General features: G+C 46.7%; 1 protein-coding gene across 2 annotated transcripts in view; it reads left to right on the forward strand.

The window, feature by feature from the left end:
- The first annotated feature begins 7,276 nt into the window (after positions 1-7,276).
- Positions 7,277-27,529, forward strand: part of FCHSD2 (FCH and double SH3 domains 2) — a 120,318-nt gene continuing 100,065 nt past the window's right edge. For both annotated transcript variants that reach the window (XM_054270263.1, XM_054270264.1), the window contains exons 1-2: positions 7,277-7,440; positions 9,617-9,714. In XM_054270263.1, coding sequence (XP_054126238.1) covers positions 7,420-7,440; positions 9,617-9,714 — 119 coding nt within the window. In that variant the 5' untranslated portion in view covers positions 7,277-7,419. The remainder of the gene's footprint in view (positions 7,441-9,616; positions 9,715-27,529) is intronic.

Consider the following 27,529-nt stretch of genomic DNA (forward strand, 5'->3'; position numbering starts at 1 on the left):
GCCCTGGCACAGGTTTGCCAGAGAAGCTGTGCCTGCCCCTGGATCCCTGGAAGTTTCCAAGGCCAGCCAGGTTGGAGAAATTTGGTTTAGTGCAAGGTGTCCCTGCTTATGGCAGGGAATGGAACTGGATGAGCTTTAAGGTCTTTTCCACAGAGCATTTTGTGATTCCATGGTGTGAGGCTGCATCCAGGTCCCAAGGTTTGCAATTCCCGTTGGTAGAACAGGAGCCAAGCTCCCAGGCCCCAAAGCTGGGAGTGTTTGGGGTTGGAAAGGGCTTTTCTTTGGCTGCTTCTTCCCTGTTCCCCTGGCTGCAGGGAGAGAGGAGGAAGGGGATTTTTGGGGCTGGCTGGGGTGAATGGAGGTGCCTGCATGAGGCAGCACCCAGAGGGACTCGGTGCCAGGGTGGAGGGCATGGCTGGTGCTGATAACCAGGGCTGGTTGGGATGTGGCACAGGGAAGGAGCCATCCCCGTCCAGCCCAGCAGCTGGGGGCTGATACAGCCCCTGTGCAGCTGAGCCCCAGGGGGAGCAGGGCTCTGATAAGGGCAGGGAGCAGTCAGGGGCTGGCATCTCCATCCTCCTCCCGCCCTGGAGCTCAGCCAGCTCTTCCCACAGCATTCCTGACCCACACACAGCTGCTCTGGATGTGCCCTGTCCTTGCTGACGTCCTCCATGGGTGCAGAAAGCAACCCAGCAATCCCTTTCCCTCCCCACATTTTCTCCCAGCCATGCAACAGCCTTGAGCCCTGTGAAACTCCTGGTCCCCAAAGCTGCTCTCAGACACATCTCTGTAGAAAATGAACTCCCTTCAGGTGCTTGTTCACTCTCTGTCCAAGACAGGATTTTTCTCAGCTGCCCTGGAGGGATCATAGAATCACAAAATGGGTCATACTGGAAGACACCTCAGAAATATAAAATTTCTAAGGTTGGGAAGGACCTGCTAGACCACAAGTCCAGCCATTACCCAGCACCACAATTTCACCTTTAATCCACATCCCCAAGTGCCACATCTACACATCTCTGAACACTGCCAGGGATCCAGGGGCAGCCTCAGCTTCTATTGGCACCCTGTGCCAGGACCTCACCATGCTCACAGAGAGGAATTCCTGCCCAAAATCCCATCTATCCCTGTCCTCTGGCAGTGGGAAACAATCCCCCATTTCCCATCACTACAAATCTTGTCCAAAGTCCCTCTGGAGCACCCTGGGAGCCCCTTTAGGTACTGGAACAAGCTCTAAAGTGTCCCTGGAACCTTCTCCTCTCCAGGCTGAAGATTGAGAAGACCTTATAGGAGATCCAATGGAAGGACCCAGGACACTCAGCCCTCCCCATCCTGCCCTTCACATGACACCATCCACCTGCAGATAAAAATGGGAGCAGGCAGGGATGGCCCTGGCAGGGGACAGATAATGCTGGGATCACAGCAATGTGCCCTGGCCAGTTTTGGGTTGCACATTAACAGAGAAGGGGGAGAGAAATGCTGAAGGTGACGCAGGCAGGGGATTTATAGCAGGAATGCCCAGTGGACAGGCTCATCCTGACGTGCTCCTGGCAGCAGCAGCAGCTCTCTGGGACCTGGCACACTGAGAATTTTGGGGTCAGAGCCAATTAGGAGTAGGATTTGTCAGCATGGCAAACTTGTACTCCCAAGGAAAGTGTGGGAAATCAAATGGGGACTGTAAGAAAGATGGGGACAAACTTTAAGCAAGGCCTGTTGTGATGGTTTTAAGCTAAAAGAGAGGAGATTTGGTTTAGATACAAGGTGTAAGTTTTTATAACAAGGGTAGAGAGGTTCTGGCACAGGGTGCCCAGAGCAGCTGTGGCTGCCCCTGGATCCCTGGAAGTGCCCAAGCCAGGCTGGATGGGCTTTATATCAGCAGTTTCATATCATCACATTCACTTCAAAGCACCAAGAAGCCCCTGGACAGCCTTGGAAACACAGCCCCACTGGGATGGGACAGAGGGCAGACACTGAGTCCTGCTCCAGATGTGCTCACATCTGGTCACATGCAGCCAGGGAGAGAGCAGGAAAGCTGCCGGTTCCTGGAGGAAGGCAAAGCCCATAAAGCTGCCAAGCGTCCCTGCTCAGAGATATTTACACTTGCAACGTGTTCTCATGGAAATTAATCCCAGGCTCACCCCTGCAGGTATGGTAAACACGGGGATGAGGAATGGGGAGAGGCCAGGGCAGCAGGGAGAGGGGAACAGAGCTGGCTGGGTGTACCAGCCTTCCCGAAATGCGGCGGAACAGGCCCAAGCAGGGTTGGCAGGGCTCCCTTCCAGCCTGGCCGGACATCCAGGCCCCCACAGCCATCCCAAGGAGTGCTCCCATCCCACTGGGACCTGGAGGAGGCTGATCCATCCCCTGGGCTCCCCGACAGCTCCCTCCAGGGCTCCTCGGCCTGTTGAATGAAGCAAGCCCCAAGGAGCAAGGAATTCTGTGCGTGGGGGGAAATGCATTGTGCCCTGTCAAACTTATTTCCCCCCATCCATAGAATTCCTGCACGCTTTATGAATCTCGTCCTTCCCCACCCATGTGTTTTGTTTCTTCTTTTGTCTTGCATTTTAATACTTCCTTTAGTTTTTTTTTTTCCTGGCAAAAGGCAATGAGCAATGCCAGGCTCTGAGCTGTCACCTGTCCCCATCCCCTGGCTGTAGGATCGGCGTGATCCGCATCCCCATGGCACCCCCACGTGGGGAAAGCCTGGAGCCTCCGGACCCAGCCTGATGTTCTCCTTTCCAGGGAGGGAAGGAAGGCTGGAAACACCTCTTCAGTGCCACCATGAGCTTTGAAGGTGCTGAAGAAACACTCAGAACAGAATTGTGGATGTCAGGTAATGCCAAACTCGATTTCTGGCTTTACCTGTTCCTGGGAGTGATTGGAAACATTGTGACATTATGGTTAATTTTTCCAGAAAATTTTGCCCTTTATTTTTTATTTTCTTATACTTTTATTCACTTTTTCTTTTTCATTTTTTTCATTTTTTATTCTTATTTAGATATAATCTTAGATGAATTTTCCTATATGAATGAATTTGATTCTATGTGTGTGTCTCTCTCAATGTCTCTCTCTATGTGTGTGTCTCTCCCAATCATTATATCCATTAAGCTTTTCATTACTTATGTCTCCATTTAAATATAAAATAAGTTTTTATACATTTATATATATCCACATACAACACAAAATAAATGTTCCTGTACAAGAGGGCTGGGGAGGGACTTTGGACAAGGGATGGAGGGACAGGACAATGGGGAAATGGCTTCCTACTGCCAGAGGAAATGGATGGGATATTGGGAAGGGATTCCTGGCTATGAGGGTGGGGAGTCCTGGCACAGGGTGCCCAGAGAAGCTGTGGATACCTGGACATGTCCAAGGCTAGGTGGGACATTAGGTCTTTGAGCAGCCTGAGGTAGTGGAAAGTGTCTCTGCCCATGGGTAGGGGTGGAACAAGATTTTTTTTCAGATTCCTTCCAACTAAGCCATTCTGGGATTCTAGGACATGCCTAAACATCCATACTTTCTGCAATTAAGTACCATAGATTCCTGGACTTCGCTGGAGAAAGCTCCTGTGCTGTCAGCCCCCTCCCTCCATGGTCTCTACTGGTGAGCAAACCCTTCTGCCATGAGCATCCCTGTGAGGCCAGGGGGAAAAATCCACAATATCAGGGAGCAAACCCTTGTGCCAGGAGGCTCCTGTGAGTCCAGTGGGCAAAATCTGCAGTACCAGGGAGCAAACCTTTGTGCCAGGAGCGCTCCTGCCAGCCCAGCAGGCACAATCCGTGTCTGGAGGAGCCGCTGTGCCAAGGCCTCGGCAGCCGGAGCTGCCTCGCGCGTTAATCACGGGCCCGGCGCGGGTTCCAGCTCGCTGGATTCCGCTTGTCCTGGCAGCCAAGAACCCTCCAACACATGGTGGTTTTGTGCTTGAAAAGGTCTAAAGCCCTGCAGGGATTAAATTCAGGTGTGAGGAATGAACAGGCAGCAGCTGCTTGGGAGCCGCGATCCAACGCGCTGCCTTGGCCTGAGGATGGGGATCAAGGGAGCTCCATTCCCTAAAGGTCCTCTCCAAATTTTGCTTTTATGGCTAAATTCTTCTTTATTTACTGAATTTTTTTTTCTTCTGGATAAGGGAATAAGCTGCTGTTTTCAGCTGTGGGTTGTCACCATCAGCTGGAATTTGGCTCTTGGGGTTTCCAGCCTTGATGTCTCCTCTCTGTTGGGGTTCCCTGAGAGGTGTGTATTGATCTGGGGCTGTATCCTGCACCCTCCTTCATACAAAATGAATTAAAGTGAAATGAAATGAAATAGAGTGAAATGAAATAGAATGAAGTAGAATGAAATAAAAATAAATGAAATTAAATGAAACAAGATAAAATAAACGTCAATAAAATATAAAATAATAACTGGTCTAGTGGAAGGTGTTTCTGCCCATGGCAGGGGATGGAACTGGATGATCCTTAAGAGTCCCTTCCAACCCAAGCCATTCTGGAGTTCCATGAGGCTCAACTGCCTTCAGGTCCTGCAATAAGAAAGGAGAAATCAAGGGATAAAGGCTCAGGATAAGCTGAACTACAATTGTGCTGTGAAAACAAGTATTTTGATAAAATATACAACACTCAGACACTTATTCTATTGACTTTTTGATAATCTTTATTTCACATCATTTTTCTCCCCTATTATCAGCACTATTATTAAGATGTGGAAGTGCCATGGGCAGCTACAAGAGGTAGCTCCATCAGGATTTATCATTCCAGATGCAAAACCCTCCAGGATTCACGTCAAACCTGCAGCACTCCATGAGTCAGGCTTCAGGGAATCTGTGGTCAAACAGATAAAACATAATTATTCATGGAAGAATACAAGCAAATAGTGGAAAAACAACTGCATCATAAGGGAGGATGATACATCTGCCTGTAGGCCTGGTATCTAAAATGCTTCTCAGTCCTGCATGCAGAAGTCTGGGCAGGATTTTTTTAAAAACCTGGGCTGGTGGAAGGTGTCCTTGCCCATGGCAGGGGGTGGAACTGGATGAGCTTTCAGCCCAAACCATTCCATGATTCCATGAAGGGCTGCACATGCAGATCTTGTCCCCTTGCAGCCCTAATAGAGAGATGAAATATTTTTTTCACAGCATCTGCTGCTGCACTAGGTCTCACTAATGATTTCAAATTTCCCAGGCAGAAAAGAGTTAAGACTAATTAGAAGCACTAAATAAATAGTAGCTGGAGGGGGAAAGCAGAATTGAAGTTGCATTTCAGTTTTAAAGGTGGTTAAAGCATCTTTAAAGGCGAGGGGTCACTTTCTGGGAGCTGGAGCAAAGCAGCTCATCAATAATGAAGGAGCCGGCGATGGAGCAGCAGCAGCACCGCTGGAGCACTTGGGAAAATGCAATTATGGGAATTGCCTGATGCTCTGCAAACTGCCCCGGTAATTTGCTTAAGGGAAGCAGCCAAATGCATGCTGATATTTCAAAGATTTTGTTGTAGCAGAATAAGCAAAGGCCAGGAATTTATTTCAGTGCTGGAGACGGGGGTTACAATGCCAAAAGTGCTTCTGATCAGAGGTGTTTAATTCACACCCAGCAAAACATGACAGGGCTGGGAGCATCACTTCTGCCTCCTGGGCTCTCTGCATCCGCAGTGCTCAAGAGTTCAGCTTTGTTTTATTTCCCTTTGGTTAAAACCAACCCCCTGCAAAGGCTCGTGTCCAGGTGCTCTGCTCTCCATGTGCTGCCCTTGGGATGCACCAGGATCTGGGATTCTCCATCAAGGGATTCTCCAGCTGCTGTCAGGGGTGATGCTCCCTCATGTGCTTCAGCTCAAGTCCAGCTCTTTCTGCCCAGGTTTGTTAGGACCTATAGTAGGAGTCCCAGTAAAATATCTGTACTGTATTTGAATATCTGTATTGTATATTGAATATCTGTGTATGGGCCTTGCACTGGTGAGCCCTGGTTGTTCCTGATGGGCTGCAGCTGTGATGTCCTTCAGTGGGCTGCAGCTGTAGCTAGTGAAGATAACTGGGATAAAAGGGGGTGGGCTTGGCCAGGCAGGGACAGCCTGGAAGGAGCCCTGGCTGAGAAGCAGTACCAAGCAGCAGAAGGAGTCTGTGCTGTGAAGAACTGCCCCCAAGAAATATCACCGAGAAGGTATGGGACTCTAGAAATATGATTGTGACAGTATGGGACGCTAGAAATATGAAATACAACAAGATAACAACAGGGACAATCTGGGAAGGGAAGGGGATGGCTGCTTTGTGCTGGGGAGCACCCTTGGAGTGGCAGCAGCTGCGTCCTGCACCCCAATCCTGGTGTGTGGATCCTGCAGTGGATGGGGCAGGGAGGGCACTGCACTCCTCTGGGCACCCCCACAGCATCCCAACCACAGTCCCTGTGCACCCCCTTTACTGCCCCATGCACACCCTGCACCCCTTCTGGGCAAACCCCTTCACCCTTGCGCACCTCTTCTGCAAACCCCAAACCTTGTGTGTATTCCCTTGTGCAAACCCCAGATCTTTCTTGTACCCCCTTATGCTAAACCCCAAATCCTTCATGTACCCCCTTGTGCAAACCCCAGACCTTTTGTGTACCCCCTTGTGCACCCCAGACGCATCCCATTGTGTGCACCCCCATTGTGCACACCCCCGCATAACCCCCCATACGCATCCCCAATTGTGCACACCCCACAACCCCCCTTAGAACACCCCATTGTGCACACCTTTGCACACCCATACACACCCGATACACATCCCATTGTGCAGACCCCGTGCACACCCATACACACCCCATTGTGCACGCCCACGCACACCCCAAACCCCCCCGGTGTCCCCATTGTGTCCCCCTTGCGCCCCCCCCCCCCCCCCCCGCTCCCGCCGCCGCCGCCCCCTGGCGCCCCCTCGCGGCCGCCGCGCGCCCCCGCACCCCCGCGCGCGCCGGGGGCGTTCCCGCCCCGCCCCTGCCCATGGCGGCCGCCGGGGGCGGCGCAGGCCCCGAGGAGGCCGCTGGGGGGCGCCCGCGGCTGCCGCGCTCCTCTCGCTGCGTCGGGATTTTTTTTTTTCTCTGTTTTTTTTTTCTTTTTCCTTCCTCCTTTTATTTTTTCTTTTTTCTCCCCCTCCCCACCACGTCTTTTCCCGAAGTCTCTCCCTCCGCCGCCTCGTTTCCCTCGCCGCTGCCCAGCGCCGGGACGCCGTTCCGCTGCCCGTGAGGAAGAGGCGGCCTCCCCCCGCCGCCCCTCCCCGCCTCCATCCCTCCCTCCCTTCCTTCCCCGCTCCTCCCGCCGACCGGGACTCGCCCCGAGCCGGGAGGGAGACGGTCGCTGCCCGCTCCTCCTCCTGCCGCCGCTCCTCCTCCTGCAGCGGGGGCCGCATCCTGCTGCCGGGGGGGAGGGAATTGATGTGGATACCCAGCGCAGCACCACCGCCACCACCATGCAGCCGCCGCCGAGGAAGGTGCGACCCCCGCCCGGCCGGGGGGGCCGTGCCGGAGGGGCCGGGGGACGGCTCAGGGGGGCTGGGTGTGGGCTCCGGGGGGATGCGGGGCTCCGAGGCCGCGGGGAGGGGGCGCAGGGTGGGCTGTGCGCTGGGGGAGGCTGCGGGAGGTTCGGAGAAGGAACGCGAATGTTGGGAAGGGAATGGTGGGTTCACGGCGAGCTGGGGGCCGGGGGGGCTTTGGCCAGGGTGGCCCTGCAAGGTGGGTCCTGGGGAGATGCCGAGGGGTGCTGGGGACGGGGCACGGAGGGGTGCGGTGGGATGGGAGGCAGGACCGGGCAGCGATGGGGACGCGGTGGCGAGGATGGAGGTGCCGGGGGGCAGCGCTCCGTCAGGGACCCCCTCTCCAGCGGGGGCTCTCCGAAGGGAGACCGAGGGCTGGGAGGGGGGCCCTGGCTGCGGAGGGCTCGGCGGCGCGGAGGACGTGCATTTTGTGGGGGGCTGCCACGGGAATTTTGGGGGTTCGTGCTGCGCGTCGGTGCCAGCAGCGAGGGGTTGGTTGTCTTGGGGAAGAAGGTCACGTCTGGAGTTGATCCAGGGACGCAGCCTGTCCCGGCGTGTGCCAGGAGCACACACAGGAGCACACACATGAGCAGGGGCAGCGGGAATCGTGCGGCGTTTTCCCTCCGGTTCCCACGTGCGATGGGGACGAGCTGCCGATGCGCCGGGGAGGCTCTTCGGGCGACCCTGCGCTCCGTGGGCATGTGGGGCGCTGCCCGCCGGGGGGACTGGCGTGGCATTGGAGGCAAGCGGGGATGGAAATTTGGGATAAACGCGGTGCCCCGTGTGGCTTGTCTGGCTAGGCAGGTTGGTATCTGGAGAGCTGAGCTGCCTGCAGCTGCTCCGCGGTGGTTTGTGGGCTCCTTCTGGGGGTTGTGCGGAGGGTGGAGAGGCTGCTCCTGTGCGGGCAGCAGTTCTGTGGGGCTGAGTGAGACCTGCGCCTGCTCCATGTCCCGCTCTGGCTGTGATGGAGATTTTGGATGTGGGATTTCTCCGTGGGGAGAGGGGATTGCCCGGCTCTGCGCCTGGCAAAGCCGTGCCACAGTGCCCGGGAGAGGAGCAGGATTCCGGAGTTCCCTTGCCATGGCCAGAGCTCCCAGGCAGCCCTGGCAGGCAGCTGCAGTGAAGGGCTCCCATTCCTGCCTCCCGGCCTCTTATTTCAGGGGCTGACTCTGCTTTTGTCAAACAAAACCAATTTAATTTCAATTATTTCACTTCTAATTTATTCATTTTCTTTGCCTGTACTGTTTCATTTGACCTTATATCCATTACCTGGCTTGTATCGTGTAGGTTTATTTATTTTGAGTTGGGCTTTTTTTAATATACTGATAAAACCAAAAATGCTGAAAGTTCACATTAAAAATAGGCACCTTTTCTGCTTGAATTCAGGGGCGTACATGTGATCTATTTTTCTGGTGTCATGTGAAAAACTTGTCTTTATGTGATGTTGTGACTAAAGGGTGCTTGTTGCTGGGGCATGGTTTTCAGAGTTAAAATAGGGAAGCTGATAAGATCTAGGATTTTATTTTTTTTGCCTGGCTAGTGAAGAAGAGGGAGATGGGTGCCCTCTTCCTCTGTGAATTTCTCTTCCATCTGCAGTAACAGTTTGGCGTTTCTGTCCTCATGAATGAATAATGTGCTCAGAGATATTGGTGATCATTTTTTAGGCCTTTATGTGGATTCCCTGTGATCACTAGAGGGCTTAAATATCAAGACCTCCTTTTGAATAAAAACCCAGAACAAAACAATTCCAAGATTCCCTTCCAAAACCAAACTGTTCCCAATACCTGGGCCATTGGTTCTCCTTGCCAGTTACCAAGCAGGTTCCCAAAGTATTGGAATTTTGGCTGTGCAGGATCACAAGGCTCAAAGGAAAACTACAACGGTACTGAAAATGTAAAGCCGCCCTTCTGAAGCCTCTCCCAGTTTGTTTGTTTGTTTTCTTGTTGAAATGTGACTTAAACTACAGAAAATATAAGTGGTCCTTGGGTTGGTTTGTTTGTTTCCTGATGAAATGTGACTTAAACGACAGGAAATATAAGTGGTCCTTGGGCTTGTTTGTTTGTTTTCTTGGTGAAATGTGACTTGAACTGCAGAAAATATAAGTGGTCCTTGGGTTTGTTTGGGTTTTTTGTAGGTGAAAGTTACACAAGAGCTGAAAAACATTCAGGTGGAGCAGATGACAAAACTTCAGGCCAAGCATCAGGCAGAATGCGACCTACTGGAAGATATCAGGTAAGGCTACAGAAAATGTTACCAAAATTCCTTTAAGGTCCAGTTTTTGGAAGAGCATTTGAGTTACAAAATTCAGGAACTGACGATGGAATTTCCTCTTTGGATTTCCTGCTTTTAGGCTGTTAAAGTTTTGACACAGCTGGAAATTATAACTGCAGCTAACACAATGCAAACCCTTTTTTTCTTCTCTTCAATGGGGGAAATGTTAAAAGAAACTCACAAACAACATCCAAAAAGCATTGGTCTTTTCAGCAATATTTATTTACATAATATGCTCAGACTTTGATTTGCCAGTTGTAAAAGGCTGCTAAAATTACTAAAATATTTTAAAGCCACTGATGATTTATGTCTCTCTGGAGATAGCTTTGAAAAGCACTTTCAAGCAGATTGCATTTTTTTTACCAGAAAGTTACAAGAAGATATCTGCATTTATTATTTAAAACTCTGCATGGGTTCAAAACAATACAGAAAATCCACACAGCATCAGTTGTGGGGGTTTCATTATTCCTTTTACTTAATGTGATTTGCTTCTCCTGAAATTAAGGGTTTGCTTTTAACAAAATATGGTGGGAGTGGGTACCTGGCATTATATGGAGGATTAATCATTCCATTTCCTGTAAAATATTCAGCACAAGTCCATTGCTGCCCTGCTCTTTTTGGCAGTGGATGGTCCACATGTTGATTATTTAAATGAGGTTTCCTGCTTGATGTTTGTGTATTAAATGCAAGTGTTTGGCTTTGACAGATGAAATTCTGTTTATCGGTGTCCTCCATAAATCAGAGTGTCAAGGCTGGAGCCTTTTCTCCCCCTTGTGTTTTTGGGTGTTGAAACACTTTTTTTTTTCTCCCTATGGGAAAGATCACAGTGTTCATTTCCTCAGATTAAGATTATTCTGGGGAGTGTGTAACACGCAAATGCTGAGTAATAAGTAACAGACTGATCCAAGGAATTTCCCCCCCTTAGATGGAAACTTATTTTTAGAGCATCTAGGCCGGGTACTGCTGCCATAGCCCAGGTTTTGTTAGCATTTGCTGTTTTTCAGGAGCTTGTGATCACTTCAGCCTGTATTCTGCTGAAAGATGTCATAAGCCTGTGGATACAAACCCAGGAAAACATGAAAATGCCAGCTTAAAATATCTTCCTTTAACGTAATTTAATTTCTGCAGTTAATTAAATTTCTGAATTTTAATGTTGGGGATTAGGAGGCTGGGTTAATGTGTTTAATTCACTCCCGTGGTCACTGAGTGTGTTCAGCACTCTGGTTGCAGAACTGCTGTATGGATTTACAGATTAAACATTCTTTCAGAGTGGGGTGATGAGATGGGGTATGACAGCTCAGTGCTGTCCGTGATTTGTTCAAATATCAGACAAGAGAATCAGAACCAGGGAATTTGGGGTTAAAAGCGTTTGCTGAACCAGCCCTGATCCTGGTGTGTGGTGCAGAGGCCTGTGGATTGGGAAGGGGGAGCTTTGGGGGCTCCATGGGGTTGGTCAGGCTGTGATGCTCCTGGGGGAATTGGGGTGTCAGCCCCACCCCAGTATCCCATCATTTCTGGCTGCGTTCAGGATTTGCCTTCACCGTGGTTCCGGAGCGTTCCAGAAGGCTGGAACCACACACAGCATCTTGCTGTCTCTGGAAGGAGGGTTTGTTTTCACAGAAAGCCCCTGCTGCTATCCCAAAGTGCGGAGTTTGAGCACAGTGCCATTTGTTTATCGAGGCTCACAAGAGTTTGGGTCCTTTGGTGGCGTTTCTGAAGCTTTTGGGCACTGCAGGAGCACGGATTTGTGCTCAGAGTTCCAGAAACTGGAGTGCTGCAATGGCAACAGGAAACACTGAATCAGGGCTTGCAATCCAGTGATTAAAAATGCATGTTTGAAAAAGTTACTTTATTGTGAATAATTGCTTGGTTTGTTGGCTCACAAACGCAAGCGTTCAAATCACATTTTTTGTATCGCTTCGGTTGGGTTTTATGTGCAGCTAAAGAGAAGTGATAGGAGGAGAAGATCAGAAAGTTCTCCAGCAGAATACATCTATTGTCTGGTGTATTAGCAGATGATTTTTGGCAGCCTACCAGCCCATAAAGCATGCTTGCAGTACCAGCAGCTTTGATATCTTTATGCAAAACTGGGGAATCTTGGTCAGGGTTGAGGTTTATGTGTGTAACTACCTTTTTTTTTTTTTTTGGATGGCTTTTGACACTATGTAAAATTCTAGTATTTATTTTAGTAAATACCAAATATCCATTTCATTCTTAACAAACTGTGTTGTTTCCTCTGTGGAAGCTCAGTAGCACTAAAGCTGGAGTGTCTTTCCATGACTTGACAAGACTCTAATAAAGAATGTGTTTGAAATGTGTTAGCAAATAGATTTAAAAATACATTTCTGTGTTTATAATCTCTGTTTGGCTCTTCTGTTACGTTTCTTCATGCTCAGTGACTGGGGAGTTTGGGGAACAAGTGATACAGGATGCTTTTAGGGTCTTGTAGCTTACTTTCAGGCATGACATGTGTTTATCTTCTGTAGCTCACTAAAGCTATCTCCTGCCTTCATGTGGGAGATGTGTGTTGGCATTACCATGAAAAAGGTTGTCTTTCTGCCACTGGGATGGAGAAAAAGGGTTTTTTGCCTTGACAGGTAAATGTAGGTTTTGTTGCTGTAATCTAGGAACTCTTCAGCATTTATGGCAAGGAGTCCTTCACTCCATCCACGCTGGCTGCTTTTAGGCACTAAGTTAGTTGTTTTTTTGGTGACCTATGAATGGCTGAATTTATTAGAGGTGTTAGCAATATTAATGTATTTTATTTTGGTTTTAAGATTGCCTTATTTGACTGATGGTAGTAAGTAAGTCACAGCCAAGGTCTGCAAATGCTCTTGGTTTGCTGGGACACAGGGATGCTTTCCTTTTGTGTGTATACCAGTGCCTGCAGAATTGTGAAGAACTCTGTATGATTCACATTGTAATTCAACTTGGCATTTCTGTGAGGTATTTATGTGCTACAGACTTTATAAACTCATTAAGTGGTAATTGCTTTACATTAAACATCGGGCCTTGCTCTTTCAGAGTCTTGAGGTCTGCTTTTCCAAAGCACTTGTGGTGCCTTTTCAGGTTTTGCTTTAGAAAGGTATCCTAAGATGTCGTTTCTAAAACTTGTTCACATTTGTGTTTTGCTAGAGAGAATGAAGTTGGGTTTGCATCCCTGTTTTAATTTTAGTCTGGACTAAAGATGTAGGGCCAGGTCTGCTGGCCCAGCTAATTCTGCTAAAGTACAGGGTGGGTGAATTCTGTGGATCAGGGAGTTCCCTCACCTGAAATCAAGCCTTCCCTGGCTTTTCTGCCAGGCTTTTGGATAAATCCAGTCCCTGTCCAGTGTGGCAGGGGAGGGAGCAGGGATGATGAGCACCTGAGGGAGGAGAGGGAAGGCAAAGCTGCTCAGCAGCAGCCCAGGTTCACACGGGTTTAAAGTCACTGTGTAAGCCCGGCCTGATGCCCCTGTGGAAGGCACAGCTGCTGCTTTGTGAGTTACAGCTCTGGAAAATTCACCTCATTTAAGTCTTAACTCGTTTTGGCTGTCTGCATGTGCTGATCTACGTTGCCTCATCCTTTTAAGTCATTTGAAATGAGATGTAAAGATTGCCCGATTTCTGGCTGAGAAGGAGTAACAATACAGTCCTTTCATTTGTTGGCTCCTGATTTTAGTTTTTTCAGGGCTTTTTTCCCTCATTCATTATTTAAAAGGAATTGCCAAAAAGACAGGCTCACCATCCACTTGTGCAACTGACAGATGTCAATCTATGTACAAATACTTCCTTCTGCTTCCTTCCCTCTTCTCTCCTTGTGGTTCCTGCCTCCTGACACGTTCTTTCTGATAAAGAAGCATTTCTCTGTTATTCACCTTTCTTCGGCTGCTGCCTTGCTTTTGTGGGGTGTCCTTGTGGGTCCCTTCCAGCTCAGAATATTCTGTGATTTTTCTACCTTCCACCCTCTCCTCCAAAGCTCTGCCTCCTGACAATTCCTTCCCCCTTCCAATTTGTCAATTTATTTTCTTGCTTTTTTCCTCCCAGGTGCTTCATCTCCTCCCTTTCTTTATCCAGTTCTGACCTTGTGAATTTTAATTAGTTCTCAGTTCCTGAGATTCTTTCCTGTTTAATGTGCAGCAGGGCCACTGAAGATGTGTTAAGCCTAGTGAGGAGATGTCGTGGCCCTTCCTTCCCAGTGTGAGCCCTTCCCTGTCTTGGATGCTGTCGCTGGGCTGTCCCTCCTGCAGGTTGGGAGGGAAGCAGCAGTTCCAGGGCAGGATTTGTGTTTCTGTGCCCAGGATGAGGACAGAGAACTCTTTAACTCCTCAGCCTGTCATGACAAGCCGGAGCGAGCGGCGCAGATCTTTAAAAAAAGAAAGTAAAAGTATGAATGAATTTACATCTGTAGCCAGCCAGCTCCTGCTCGTTTTAACATGTCGTTTTCTGTGCTCAATTATGCTCCGTGGAAGCTTTTGCTGTTGGATACACTTTGTACTCCCCGGTGGAATTTGTGCTCCTGGAATCTGGCTGGCTGTGCTGGCAGGTTCCTGATAAGGTTTATGGCAGCTGGGGCTGAGTCTGGAGCAGAGACCAGCAGCACTTCCATTTTAAATACAGCAAATCTACGAGATCCCTTAAAGGATTCTGTGTTAGGGAAGAGCCTTGTGGAGCTGTGGAAGGAGGAGCAGATGGAGAAAAAAGCTGTCAAATAATATGTATTTACACATGTGTGCAGCCATTTGTATTAGAATCCGTAAGAGATTATGAATAATTTGGAGAAATCTCTGCTTTTCCTGCCCCCAGGCATGGTGGTGGTGAGGAGTTTACCCTTCTTCCTGTTCTTTCCAGTCTCCAGCTGCAGGGAATGCAATTTGTTTGGGTATTCCTGAACCTGGGCTGCAGAGCATGTTTGCCTCTGGCCAGTGGTGTCTGATAAAGCCCCTTTTTAAAAAATTCATCTCTCCACCAGCCAGTCCATCTCTTTTTCCCTTTATCCTGCTGAGAAATGTGTCCTTCCTTTTTCCCTCAAGGTCATTCCCTGCGTTCAGCAGATGCAATCCTTGCCTCTGGTGTTTGGGGCTTTATTTCAGTAGGAGCAGAGTGATTTGCTGTGCTTACAGTTCTGAAACCTGCAACCTGCCAAAGAAGAAAGCAGCAGAAAAATCAGAAAAATTCCCCAAAACAATGTGCAAAACGTTATCTTTCCTGGGTTTGACTCGCACTTGAGGCTTTCCTTTGTGTGACTGGAATATTTATTTCTTTAAAACTTCCAATCTTCTTACGAGCTGATGACATTTCTTTCTTCCTGGGTTGATCTTTCTCACCACTAGTGATTATTGTGACTTTGTTTTGTACTTTCTTTTTTTTTCCCAGGCTCTGCTAATTAGTTGAGGACACAAAATTCTTTGCTGTAACACTAAGTAAGCAGAAATTTCAGAATTTTTGAGAGAAGTTGGTGCAGTTACTTCTGAATAATATTCCATATAAAGATACCACAGAATCTGTGGTCTGGGCACGTTACCTATAATTAGGCAGGGCTTTAATGAGATGCTCACATTCTTGACGGAATTAAAATCTGGTGATGTTTTGACTGGAACTGTTTGAGGGAAGCTTGGAATGTACTTTAAAAAAAGCTGTTGCCTACTGGGTGTGGAAATCCAAGTTCTGAGCAAAAAAAGAAGAGTTTTATATAAACATGGCCACAGTGTAATGATTCAGGCCTGTCTTGGCACAGTGGAATTGAGAAATGGACCACATTCCTTCTTCTTTTTTCATCCATGACAGACAAAAATTAATGGATCCCCTGTTTTAGTATTTCTGAGTATCTTTGAACGGATGAAAGTTAAATAATCAAAAGATTTTTTTGTTTGCTTTTTTATAGCAGAATAGTGCAAAAAAGGCCCAAAAAACCATTTCTCATATCAGAATAAAAAAATTTTTTTCCCCATTTTTTTTTCTCTGAGGTTTGCATTTGAATGAGGGTTTTTTTTTTTGTTTGTTTTTGTTTTTTGGTTTTTTTTTGTCTTAAAGCAATTCCAACACACACTCTGGAAATCTGATTTTTAAGGACTTTCAGGAGACCCTGGGCTTGTTGTGTTAAGCTGTGGCTTTCATGTGAGTTTGTCTTCCAAGACATAACAAGAGGATTTGGGTTTTGAGTACTCCTTGCCAAAAATTGCATTTTCACTTTTGACTCATGCCCCATTTTTTAAGAAGGAGCTCTTTAGTTTGCAGAAAGCCCTGTGGGTTTGATTTCTTTTTTTTTTCCCTGAATTTTATCTGAGCATGGCTTTTCCTGGACCCAACTCTTGTTTTTCACCACGATGTTCCTTGGCAGAGCTCTGGGAAACCAGCAGCTGCCATGGAGTTCTGTAAAGTTGCCTTTGGTACAGATTTTCATGGGGACAATTGCAATGTGTGTTAAAATATATGGCACAGGGTGGTTCTGAAGGAACAGCAATTTATTCTTTAGATCCACTTGTTCAAACTCAAGGTGCTTCTTGGGTTTTCTTTCTTCTCCATCACATCACTTCTGTGGTGAAGGCTTTCCCTCAAGGCTTTTCATCCCAGCTCTTGTTGGAAAACCCTGTGTAAGGGGAATTGCAGGGGACATCCCACAGAGGTCAGGATGGGCTGTGCTGGAGAGAGGAAGAGCATTCTTCCCATTCCAGGCACAATCAGGGTGGCCTGGCCTGATTTCCTGTGGTGGTGCTGTGTTAGAGTCATGGAATATCCTGGTGGATATGGAGTGGGCCCATCAGGATCATCCAGTCCAGCTCCTGGCCCTGCACAAACGCCCCAGAACCTCCCCATGTGCCTGAGAGCATTGTCCAAAGGCTTCCTGAAGTCAGGCTTGGTGCTGTCACCATTCCCTGGCCAGTGCCTGCCCACCCTGTGGGGGAAGAGCCTTCTCCCAGCTCCCAGCCTCAGCCTTGGGTCCTGTTTAGTTTGGTGCCAGAAGGTTTATTTTGCAGGTTTTGCTGCCTTTGCCAGTATCCCATCAGGAGACCTCAGAAACCTTGTGCCTTGTCAATTCCAGCATCCTGAAAAACAATGGGAATGGGATTACCAAATCCTACACCGTGTAAATATTCCTGTAGGGGTTGCAGAGGTAAAAGAGACTTTGTGGGTTTGTTGTATTGGTTTTTTTTCCCTGAAAAGGGCTGATGTACCATGGTTATCTTGGCTGCAGAGAATTTGGTGTCCTTACTTTTCTTTTCATTCCCAGCTGGTCCTTGAGATCAGCCTCTCCTGCTCCCAGTGAACTTTTGACCCAACTAATGTCTTATCTTACATGTGGTGAATTTGGTTTTCTGATGAATATGCATCTGATTTTTAAACTTTTTTATTTGCTTAGTAAAATCATTGACCTTGTTTAATCATCTTGATTGCTTTTTGCATATGAAAGCACACAGAAAATTGATACTTACACTGCATTTATACTTTTAAAAACTGGCAGCTAAAAAAAGGCTAAAACCTTATCAAACGCAAGTTGCTCTGGTCAAATGTTTGCAGTATAAACTGGTTTATAATGGCTCAATGTGGTACTTTTCTGACTGGTTTTATTAGTAGGTTTTAAAATTTAATAACATTTTTCCTAAATGCACAGTAGGACTATATTAAGTTGGGGGCTTGTTATTGACTTTAAGCTTATAAGTGTTGGATTGTGTTTATTTATGGAGTAAATGCCATATTTCCAATTAAAACTTGAGGAAAGAGAGGGAAAGTATGGAATTAATGGCTGTAAGCCTTGCCTTGGTTTGTGTTTATTTAGGAAGCAAATGGAATATTTCCAATTGAAACTTGAGGAAAGAGAGTAAGTACCAAAATAATCTATTGAAATCTAGGGTTGATATTTTTTTTAGGGTTGTTTTTTTTTTTCTTTTTTTTGCTGTGTGCTACTGTAAGCATGGAGATTCCATTCTCAGACTTCTGAAACGATTCCTAGCCTTCGGAGCCGCTCCTGTGAGAGCCTCTGGGGTTATTTTGAGCGCTCCTTTCTTTGTGGCACTGTGAGAACGGTCTGGGCCAATCCGCGGTGGCTCTGGGAAGGTTGTTCACACACTCCTCTCTCCTCCTGCGCCGGCTCCACCCGACATCCCTTTAATGAGACACACAAAACGCGCTGGTGTCTGATTTTATGAGCGGGGCTCAGCCATGCAGAAGACTTTGGAAGATTTATGGTGGTAGAGCCACTGAGCAGAGTTATTTCTAGCCAGATGCAGGCCAATCTTAGTGGGGAAAATGTTGGCACTTTTGGCCATGTTTAAATACATACAATCCTGAGCATAAATAAGATTTTTTTCGAGGAGGCTCTGCTGTGTTCTGTTTGCGTTTTTCAAGGAGAGGAAAAAAAAAAAAAAACGGAGGAGGCAAAAAAACTGAGCAAGCCACAATTTTTCTTGAGGGTATGATACTCTGAGATGAGCTCAGATCAGAAGTGCCTTTAAAGAGCCTTGAATGTAAGAATGAATCATAGATTTGTGCCATGGTTTTGGGTGGGAGGGGGATGTTAAAACTCATCCATTCCAACCCCTGCCATGGCAGGGACACCTCCCACTCCCAGGCTGCTCCAAGCCCCTTCCAGCCTGGCCTTGGACATTCCAGGGATCCAGGGGCAGCCACAGCTGCTCTGGAAATCTGTGCCAGGGCCTGCCCACCCTCACAGGGAAGAATTCTTCCCAATATCCCATTTATTCCTTCCCAATATCCCATTTATTCCTTCCCTCTGGATGGCTCCATCCTTCCCTTGTGTCAGCTGTGCTGCTCAGCTTGGCATCATCTGCAAACTGGGAATTTGAGAAATCACTTAACCGTGTGAAAGGTGGAATCACTTTGTTCTTATTTCAGAGTGACAGAGATGAGGGGCTGAAGTTCTTGAAGAATGAAGTGAAATTGATCCCTATTTTTCAGTCTTTCAGCAGAGGGAGTAAAGTGGTTGTGATCTCCTGACATAATTGGGAATTTCTGTCTTGAAACAATGCCATGTCTTGGGCTGCTGAATTTCTGTAGATGTTTGACCTGAAAAGCATTGCATTCCCATCCTAAAGCCAGGCAGAGGCAGAAAAGACAGGCTAGATTGCCTTGTGAATGAAAAAGAATATTCAGAAAAGCAATAATAGGCTGTGTTACGGTGCCTTGATTTCTAGCACCCGCTTTTCGTAGTCCTGGTGTGTTCCCAGGCTGGTTTTAGCCTGTCTTATCTCTAAATGTACTTTGCTCGTTTTCAGCTGTGTTGCCACTGGTGAGAAAGGGAGTAGATGGCAGTGGTTTCCCATGTTATTTTAATGTGCTTGTTTATGAAGTTTTCTTTCATGTTAATTGATTTTGTGTGATTGTTTCTAATTATCCCTCTGTGATCTGAGCTGGCTGGCTAAGAGTACAAGTACATATCACTGCCTAATTAAGAAAGAGGTCCTGCTTTTGAAATTCCTCTTTGTCTTGTCATTCTTCCCCTGTTCTTCTCAACGCTGTTGAGCCAGAGTTGTGTGAAGAGAGACAGGACAGGGAACGACTGGAGAGGATCCAGCAGAGGATACAAAGATGATGAGCACCTCAGTTCTGAGGGAACTGGGCTGTTCAGCCTGGAGAACAGACAGCTGAGAGAGGATCTTATCAATGCATGCAAGTATTTCAGGCCAGCTGCCAAGGGGATGGGGCCAGACTCTTTCCAGTGACAGGACAAGGGGCAACGGGCACAAGCTGGAATGCAGGAAGTTCCCCTTGAATATGAGGGAAAAAACTGCTGTGAGATGACAGAGAACCTTCTCAGAGAGGTTCTGCAATCTCCTTCCCTGGGCTAATTCCAAACTGCCCTGGGTGAACCTGTGTTGGACTGGGGGGTCTCCAGAGGTCACTTCCAGCCCCAACCACTCCATGGTTGTGTGATTTGGTGAGATTAAGAGAGCACCATCACAAGGGTGGGGTTTTGTTTGACAAGAGGCACAGCAAAGCACAAATATTTGAATTGAACCTGTTTATTGAACCATCTCCTGTGGCATTGGTTTAAGGCGGTAAACTTAAGATACCTCACTGTACCAACAATACCAGGGTGCTCTTTAAAAGTAAATTTGCCTCCAGGGCACACCTCAAAATGCTGTCTCATCCAACCCTACAAGGCAAAGGAGCCTGGATGAAGTTACCTCACATCTGTGTCTTGAAAACCTCCACAATGGGGACTCCATGCATCTCCTGGGAGTTTGTTCCAGAGACTAATGCTCTTTCTAAAATGTGGCTATTTGGGAGCAAAAGTTTCAAGGTTCATGATGTGATTTCCTCTGGATCTCTGAGCAATCTCATCTTTCCTTTGCAGTTAAAAGAACACCAGTTCTCTGTAGTATTAGCAAACATTTGTATTTTTGGGGTAATTGTACAACTAGTGTCTTTGGGATTGTTAGTGGAATTGCAGCTATTCCTTGTATCCCACATTTCCCACACAGTAGTAGGAGAGAGATGAGAGAAAAGTGATTTCTGCAGTTGCAGTAAGACTGGTTTGTACCTCCTTCTTAGCTCTTTTCTGTGTGTTTCAAATCAAAGCAAAGGCTCAGAATTGTAACAGTGTGGGAGGTGTTGAGTCTCTCGAATCACTATAAATAGTGGCAGACTTGAGAGGACTTGGGGAAGCTTGCGAAGTGCACTGGTTCTTCTTGGGAATCTCATTTCTTTTCCCCTATGATGTACAGGCTTTCAGGGGAGCATCTGCCTAAAACCTTCTGATCTGGCTGAATGTATGCAGAGCTTGAAGATGTGCATTATGTTCAAATAGGTTAAAAGTGCAAACAAAATTTCTGTGGACATTGTTCATCCATATTTATATTAATTGATGTGAAAGTAGATTGTAGCTAATTACTACGAGCTAATCAGCTGCATAGAAAACAAAGAAGGCCCTATATTCTAGCTTTTCTAAGCATTTGGAGCTTAGGCTTTTCTGCTGAGGAGGTGAGGGTAATCTTTGTGTTTTTTGAGTTTTTTCATTTGGAAATATGCAGAATTTTGGTTGTAGTATCCAAAGAATGGTTGAAGTGCAGTCTGAGGTGATGCAGTCTGCCTCTAGTTGGCGGAAAGTGGCTGAACTTGATCCCTAATGCCTGAGGAGCTGAATCTTCTGTCTGTTGGGCATTTGGGCTCAGGTCCTCAAGAAATTTTGGGCTCAGGTCTCCAAGAAATAGTTTTAAAAACCTGTGTAAAGACTTTGATCATCCTCTAATGTGTCACTGATAAAACTGTCCTTTGCTTGTCTGCACTTGCTTCCCTGTGTGCTCCCTCTCCTTTTGGTAGGCGCCTGCTCTCCTTCTGTCCGTCCTAACAAAGCGCAGCACAAGGAGGAGCGAAGCCACGTTTCTTTTCCCTGGAACCGAGCATGGCCGTGTTGTTATTCCCCTTTCCTGGGGAGTCCTGGCGCTGTGGCTGGCGTGTCCCGCAGCCGGGGCTGTCTGTCTGTCTGTCTGTCTGTCCGTCCGTCCGTCCCCGGGGCTCTGCGGTGCCGCAGGAATGCGGCCGCACGGCCTCGCTGCTCTTTGTTCCCGGCTCCTTCGGGGGTGCTTGGAGCACCCCAGGCCCGGCTTATGAAGTGCCTGGAGCTTTGATCTGCCCTGAGAAGTTCCTTTGAGTTGGTGGGGGTGCTTTGATGTTCTCTGCTCGCTGCCAGGTCCTTCTGCTGGCGGTGCAGCGCAGAGCTGTCCGGTTAAGAACCAAGACCTCATCTCTCCATGCATCCAAGCACTTCTTAACTCTCAGGGAGCAAATGGGTCTCTCTGCTGGAGGAGTTTGTCCATCGTAGTTGTGGTTTTTTTTTTGTTGTTCTAAATTTAGCAGGTTAGCTCGATACTGTGCTAGAGGAGGGCCGGGCCCTTTTGTTGACACAGCTCGGTGGATGTTTGAAATGCCTTTTGCCTTCTCTGCACCCAGCTGTGCTGCTGAACTGGCAGTATGGGAAAGACTGGGGGAATTGGGGTTGTTCAGTCTGGAAAACGGAGGCTTTGGTGTGACCTAATTGCCCCTTGCAGGACTTGAAAGGAGCCCATAAAAAGATGGAGAGGGACTTGAGACAAGGGCATGGAATGCCAGGACAAGGGGCACGATTCTGGCTGCTGAAGAGCAAGGGGTAGTTGGATTTTGGGGGCAAACTCTTCCCTGTGAGGGTGGGCAGGCCCTGGCACAGGTTCCCAGAGCAGCTGTGGCTGCCCCTGCATCCCTGGAAGTGACCAAGGCCAGGCTGGACGGGGCTTGGAGCAATCTGGGACAGTGGGAGGTGTCCCTGCCCATGGGACTAATGATCTTTCAAGTCCCTTCCCACCCAAACCATGCTGGGAGTCTGTGATTCTATGGCAAACCTTCATTAACAGCCCTGTTCTGGTTTTGCTGGAGCTCAGGAACAGTGGTTTTAACTGCATTATACTTTTTTATGTGATTGGAGCAGGCAGTGGTGCTGCAGGTAGTAAGCAAGATCAATATTCTTGTCAGCAGCAAGAAGACAGGATGCCTTGATCCATTTCAGATATCTTTTCCCTATCTTTTTTTGGTTGGCAGTAGACTTGTTTTGGTTGGCAGTAAAAATTTCTCCTTTTGGGGAAAAGCTTATGAGGAATATTGGTGTTCAAGGAATGACTGGACATGGCACTCAGTGCTGGCAAGGTAGTGATCAGTCAGAACTTGGGCTCGAGGATCTCAGAGGTCTTTTCCAACCTAAATTTCTGTGATTCTGACATATATCTACAGATGGATTTCAGAAATTGTGCCACATGTTTTCAGTGAACTGTTACATTTTACTGACTTAAAAAAAAAAACAGTACTGTACTCTTCTAAAATAGGGTGCTTGTGCTTTGAGGAAAAAATCCATTATAATAATTATTATTACCTGTGGAATCCATTAAAACACAGAATTTGACTTACGTCAGTGTTAGTGACAATGAAACCTTGTGAAGGGCATCATTTAAAATTGAAATGCTCATATTAAGACTGCAGGAAAAGAAAGGAGAGGAGTCTTTGTGATAAACCTGGGTGGCACTGTCAAGATTCCTAAAATGTGACAGATGAGTAAAGGAAGAATTTCAAGGTGGTTGTTGCCTGCTACAAAACCTTTTGCAGATCCAGGATGAAATAAGAAGCATGAATGATGAAATGTGCCTTGGCTTCTTGCTGTTAAGCTAATGGGGATCAAAGAAACCCCTCATGTTCCTGTTTTCTAAAAGCTCCTGGTAGACAGTCTGAATTATAACATCCTAGGTTGGTTTTTTTTCTGGAAGGGAAATGCCTTGGATATGATGAATCAGGTCTGGGGAAGCTATAGAAAAATACCCTTGTATTTGTATAAATTGTATCTCTCCCTAATGTTTGCTTAGTTTCCCATTTTAAAACAAAAACTCATTAGTGATCATTTTAAGTACACTTAAGCTCTGAAACCAATCCTTGTATTTGTTGTGAATGTTAATGCTATAAAGAGGGCATGCTTTTATTTTGAAAAGGGTGAATGAAATGCTCACACTCACCAGCAGCTTTCTGGCAGTTCTTTTTTGTTTTCTTTTTTTATTCTACTGAAGGAAAAACGATTGTTTTAGCATTGTTTTGTGTCTGGGTGTCATGTTCCTCTGATCACATGCTGGACTGCTAATACTTCTCTGAGACAAATTGCTGAAAACATTTGAGCTTGCAAGAATTCTCTATATATAGTGACAGAATTGATTTTTTTGGCTCTGTTGCTAGTGGCAACTCATCCTAATCCCAAACTGTACAGTAATGTGATTTATGGGGAGTACATTGCTCGCTAGTGAATGTTGTCTGGAATTTTTTTCTCTGTGCATTGTACAGGGGCACTGTTCAGGCATGAGGTGAAGGTATTTTATGGTTTATCATAGGTTGTGTTCATTAGAACACTTAAAATATGAATAAATTCATAGCTCACAAGTGCAGTTGGGGAAAAACTGCTTTGTTGTTTTTGATAGATTCAGAGAGAAGAAATTTCTTATTAATTGGGAGCTTGTGCTGATAAAAATCACAGCTATCTCCTGTTGAAGGCCAAATTTGCTTGGGTACTTTCACACCAAGAATTTTGCATATGTGTCAATATTTTTTGTTTTAATCAAATACATTTTACTGAGCATTAAAATGCTTCAGTTGGAAATGTTGCCAAGATATGTATGTTCTAATATGTTCTGTATGTTGTAAAGAGCACTTAAAATTGGCCTGTGCCAGTTGGGACTGACCTCTAAATATCCTGCTTAAAAAAAATAGTGACTTTATAACACATTGTGTGGGGAAGTTTCAGGTTTGAAGTGCATCTTTTAAACTACTGTGAGCACTGTAAGCAGTGTGCTCTTGAAAATCCAAATGGGCTTTTCAGGAAGGGACATTTGTAAGAGTGGGAAATCATTCATGGTTGGTTGTGATGATCATCAAGGTCTTTTCCCACCTGAACTGTTCTGTGTGTGAGAACTTGTGAAGTCAAGATGTTCAAAGCTAGACTTTGTGGCTTTTGTTTTTCAAAGCAGGAGCTCATTTATCTGCTCTCTGTGGGCATGGAAGGCAGAGTTATTACTCCTTTGAGATGAACAGTAGTGCCTTCACTTGCTGGAGGGGATGGCAGGAGGGTGATCCAGGTTCTGAAAATTGTGTGTGAAAACTGAAGCAAAAACAATTGTAGGTGGCTGGATGCTGGCAGGACAGGCAGGAGACTCCTTTTGTCACAAAGGTATTGTGCCCAACTTTGACTCCTTGATTGTATAGCTGGCTGCATCCTGATACATTGAAATATTGGTTGAAGTATATTCAGCTTTAATACCTCTGTTTACACTCAGGAGAATTTCCCTTCCGTGTACTTTTATCTTAGTTGAGGATAAGTGGAGATTTAAAGGGTAAGCATTCCAAAGGACAAATGGTAGCAAAGCTGTCACAGCTGATTAGTTTTAGGTGTGAGACGAGCAGGCTTCTAATTGCAGGGCAGAGATGGAGAATCCAGTGCAGGTGTGAGTTACTGTAAATCCTCAGTGTTGCAGAAGGATGGAGCAGGGCTCCTCAGGGTGGTAAAATGTTCTGTAGTAGCTGAATCAACAAGGGATTACTGTCTGCTTGGCTGTAAAAGGGATGGGTGGATATTGTAGCTGCTGTTTGCTTGGGGAAAAACTGCTAGAAAATGGTGAGATGTGCTGTAGAAAGGAATTTGTAGAGGAGAGAAGAGCTCTGCTGTGGTACAGGATGTTTGAGTTGCCAGCTACTCCCTTTCTGCAGGAATTTACGAAGCTCTGTTCGGAAGGACTATTTTAAGACTAAAGAGGAGACAGTACAGAGTATGTACATTAAAGTCAAGTTTAAAAAAGGCCACTTCTTTATTTCTTTTGTGCTTGCCAGGGAACTGGAGCAGTGCACTGAGGTAAGCAGAAAGCGAGGGCTGCCAGCAAGCTGCGGGAAGGAGAGCTGAATTCCTCGACTCAGCAAGCAGAGAGTTTCCTGATGTTACAAATATTTGTGCTTCCCGAGTTGTAAAGATGCCCTTCGCACGTCTGCTGAGATCAGGCAGACCTCAAGTGGGTGCACAAGCAGGAAATGTCCCTGGCTTCTCAGAGAACTCCTTTGTGGGCAGAACTTGAGGCTGTGGGTGACCTCGCCAGGGTGGTTTGAGTTTGTCCTGCTGCCTCGTGTGCTTTCACAGCTGCTGGGACCTTGGCCTGCCCAGCAAGGTTCTTGTTAAAAATCTTGGTCTGGAGGCCACGTTCACCCCACGTTGGGATGTTTGTGGTGTGAGAGCTCCACGTTGTCCGTGCTTGCCGTGGGAGGGGAGGCTGGTGTTGGAATCCTGTCCAGACTGGTGGTGGCTTGGGTTTCTGTGGCCACAGATTGCCTTCAGGACCTGGAGATGCGCTGTCCTGAGAGCAGAATTCAGCTCAGAATTCAGTGGTGGGCAGAGTCTCCTGGGAGGCAGCCAGGAGTGATGGGTTCAGCTTTGTTTTCCTGAGCAGGACTGGCAGAGAGCTGAAGAGCACCCAGTCCCGTTGTGTGGGAAGGTCAGGAGTTTGGTGGCTGAGCAGGGAAAGCATGCAAGGTCCTGGGCAGGAAGGGAGGAGCACGAAAGCTTTGCTTGGCTGGCCTAGGACAGTATCAGGGACATGAGGGGTGGAAAGGGGGATGCTCTGGGAATGGGAGCAGCAGGACATCTTCTGCATGAAGGCTCTTCCAAGGGATGGGCTCTAGGGAAGGGGCTGCAGTGCTCAGCAGGTTTATTTCCCCCACTCAACCTTTTCCAGGGAAATCTTTCCCTTTACTGATGGCAAGGAAAACCTTAACATGTAATTTGGAAAGAAGAGCCAAGGTGATGCTCTGATGTAGAAATATGTTCATTAACAAGAGCTGGGGAAAAGTTCCACATGTGCATCTCTGGGCTGAAGGGCATGGATGTGATGTAACGTGGGAGGTAGAAGGTTTAATTGGAGACCAGGCAAATAAAGCCAGCCCAAAATCCAGGCAGCAAACCAGTGTTTGAACAGTGCTGTTAAATGCCCAGCTCAGTGGAGTTTATTTAATAGGTGGTACAAAGTCTCCAGCAGGAAAGGCAATAGTGCTGATATTATTCAAAGCTGACATGGAACTTGTGCTCCTTGATAAAAATGCAGCTGAGCTGCCTGTTTCTAGCAATAACATAACCCTGGCAGGTGATAGCTTGCATATAAAAGGGTCATCTTTCTAGGAAGGGATGTGTTTAATTCAGGTGGTATAAAACCATTGAACAAAAGAGAGTTTGTTATTTTTAAAACCAAACATAAAGGCTGTGATTTGCTGTGATGTGACCTCTGGTGATTTTTTCCTTGGAGTGGCTGAAAAGGAACCTGAAGTATTCTGTGCAAATGAAATTGAAATTACTTTCTCCTTGCTTACAACTTCCTAATTTCTTCAGTTGCCTTTTTGCAAGAGCAAAGGCATGAGATCAACTGTTAGAGTCAGCACTGGTTTTATTGAAATTTGGGGGTATTTAAATCAAATACAGCTAGACAGAAAGTGATTGGAGGCACCTGGATTCCCTGGTGAGGTTACTTTGCGGATGATTTTGTGGTGGTCTGATGTACAGAGAATTGTAATAAAGGGGTTAATTATTTTACATGATGTAATTAAGGTGAAACTTCACTTGCCATGCTTTGTCTGAGGTGAAGTTTTTGATGTATAAATAAAAAATATCATTTGTGATGTTCAGTGATCAGTGTTGGAGGAGTTTTGCTGGAAAAAGGGCAAGTCAGGCTACAACAATCTCTGAATTTCGAGTCCTGAGTACTTTGTGACAGGGTGGGCAAGAGGAATGGATTTGGACTGAAAAGAGAGTAAGTTTAGATTAGATATTAGCAGGACTGGTATTAAGAGGAGGTTTTTACCTGTGAGGGTGGGCAGGCGCTGGCACAGGGTGCCCAGAGCAGCTGTGGCTGCCCCTGGATCCCTGGCAGTGCCCAAGGCCAGGCTGGATGGAGCTTGGATCACCTGGGATAATGGAAGGTGTCCCTGCCATGGCAGGGTGGGAATGGGATGTTCTGTAGGTCCCCTCTGACTATATCCATTCTGGGGTTCTGTGAAGTATGTTCCAAATTTTAATAACCTGGTTGTTGCACTGCCATGCTTTCTGCAGCCTGTGTACAGATCAATGCAGAAATTGTAGCGTTCTGAAAAATAATTTACCCTTCAGCCACTCAGGATTTTATGCAATCCTTGTAAAACATTTCTGTAGTGGTAATTCTGTTTAGTAAAGAGAAAAGCCACGAAGAGAAGCTTATTACATGCAGTGTTTGAGAGTCTTGTCGTGATGAATAATTTCTGTAGATTCA

The sequence above is a fragment of the Melozone crissalis genome, unplaced genomic scaffold (genome assembly GCF_028551555.1).
Source record: "Melozone crissalis strain CALT ecotype California unplaced genomic scaffold, PUWL_Pcris_2 ptg000009l_1, whole genome shotgun sequence".
NCBI classification, from domain to species: Eukaryota; Metazoa; Chordata; class Aves; order Passeriformes; family Passerellidae; genus Melozone; species Melozone crissalis.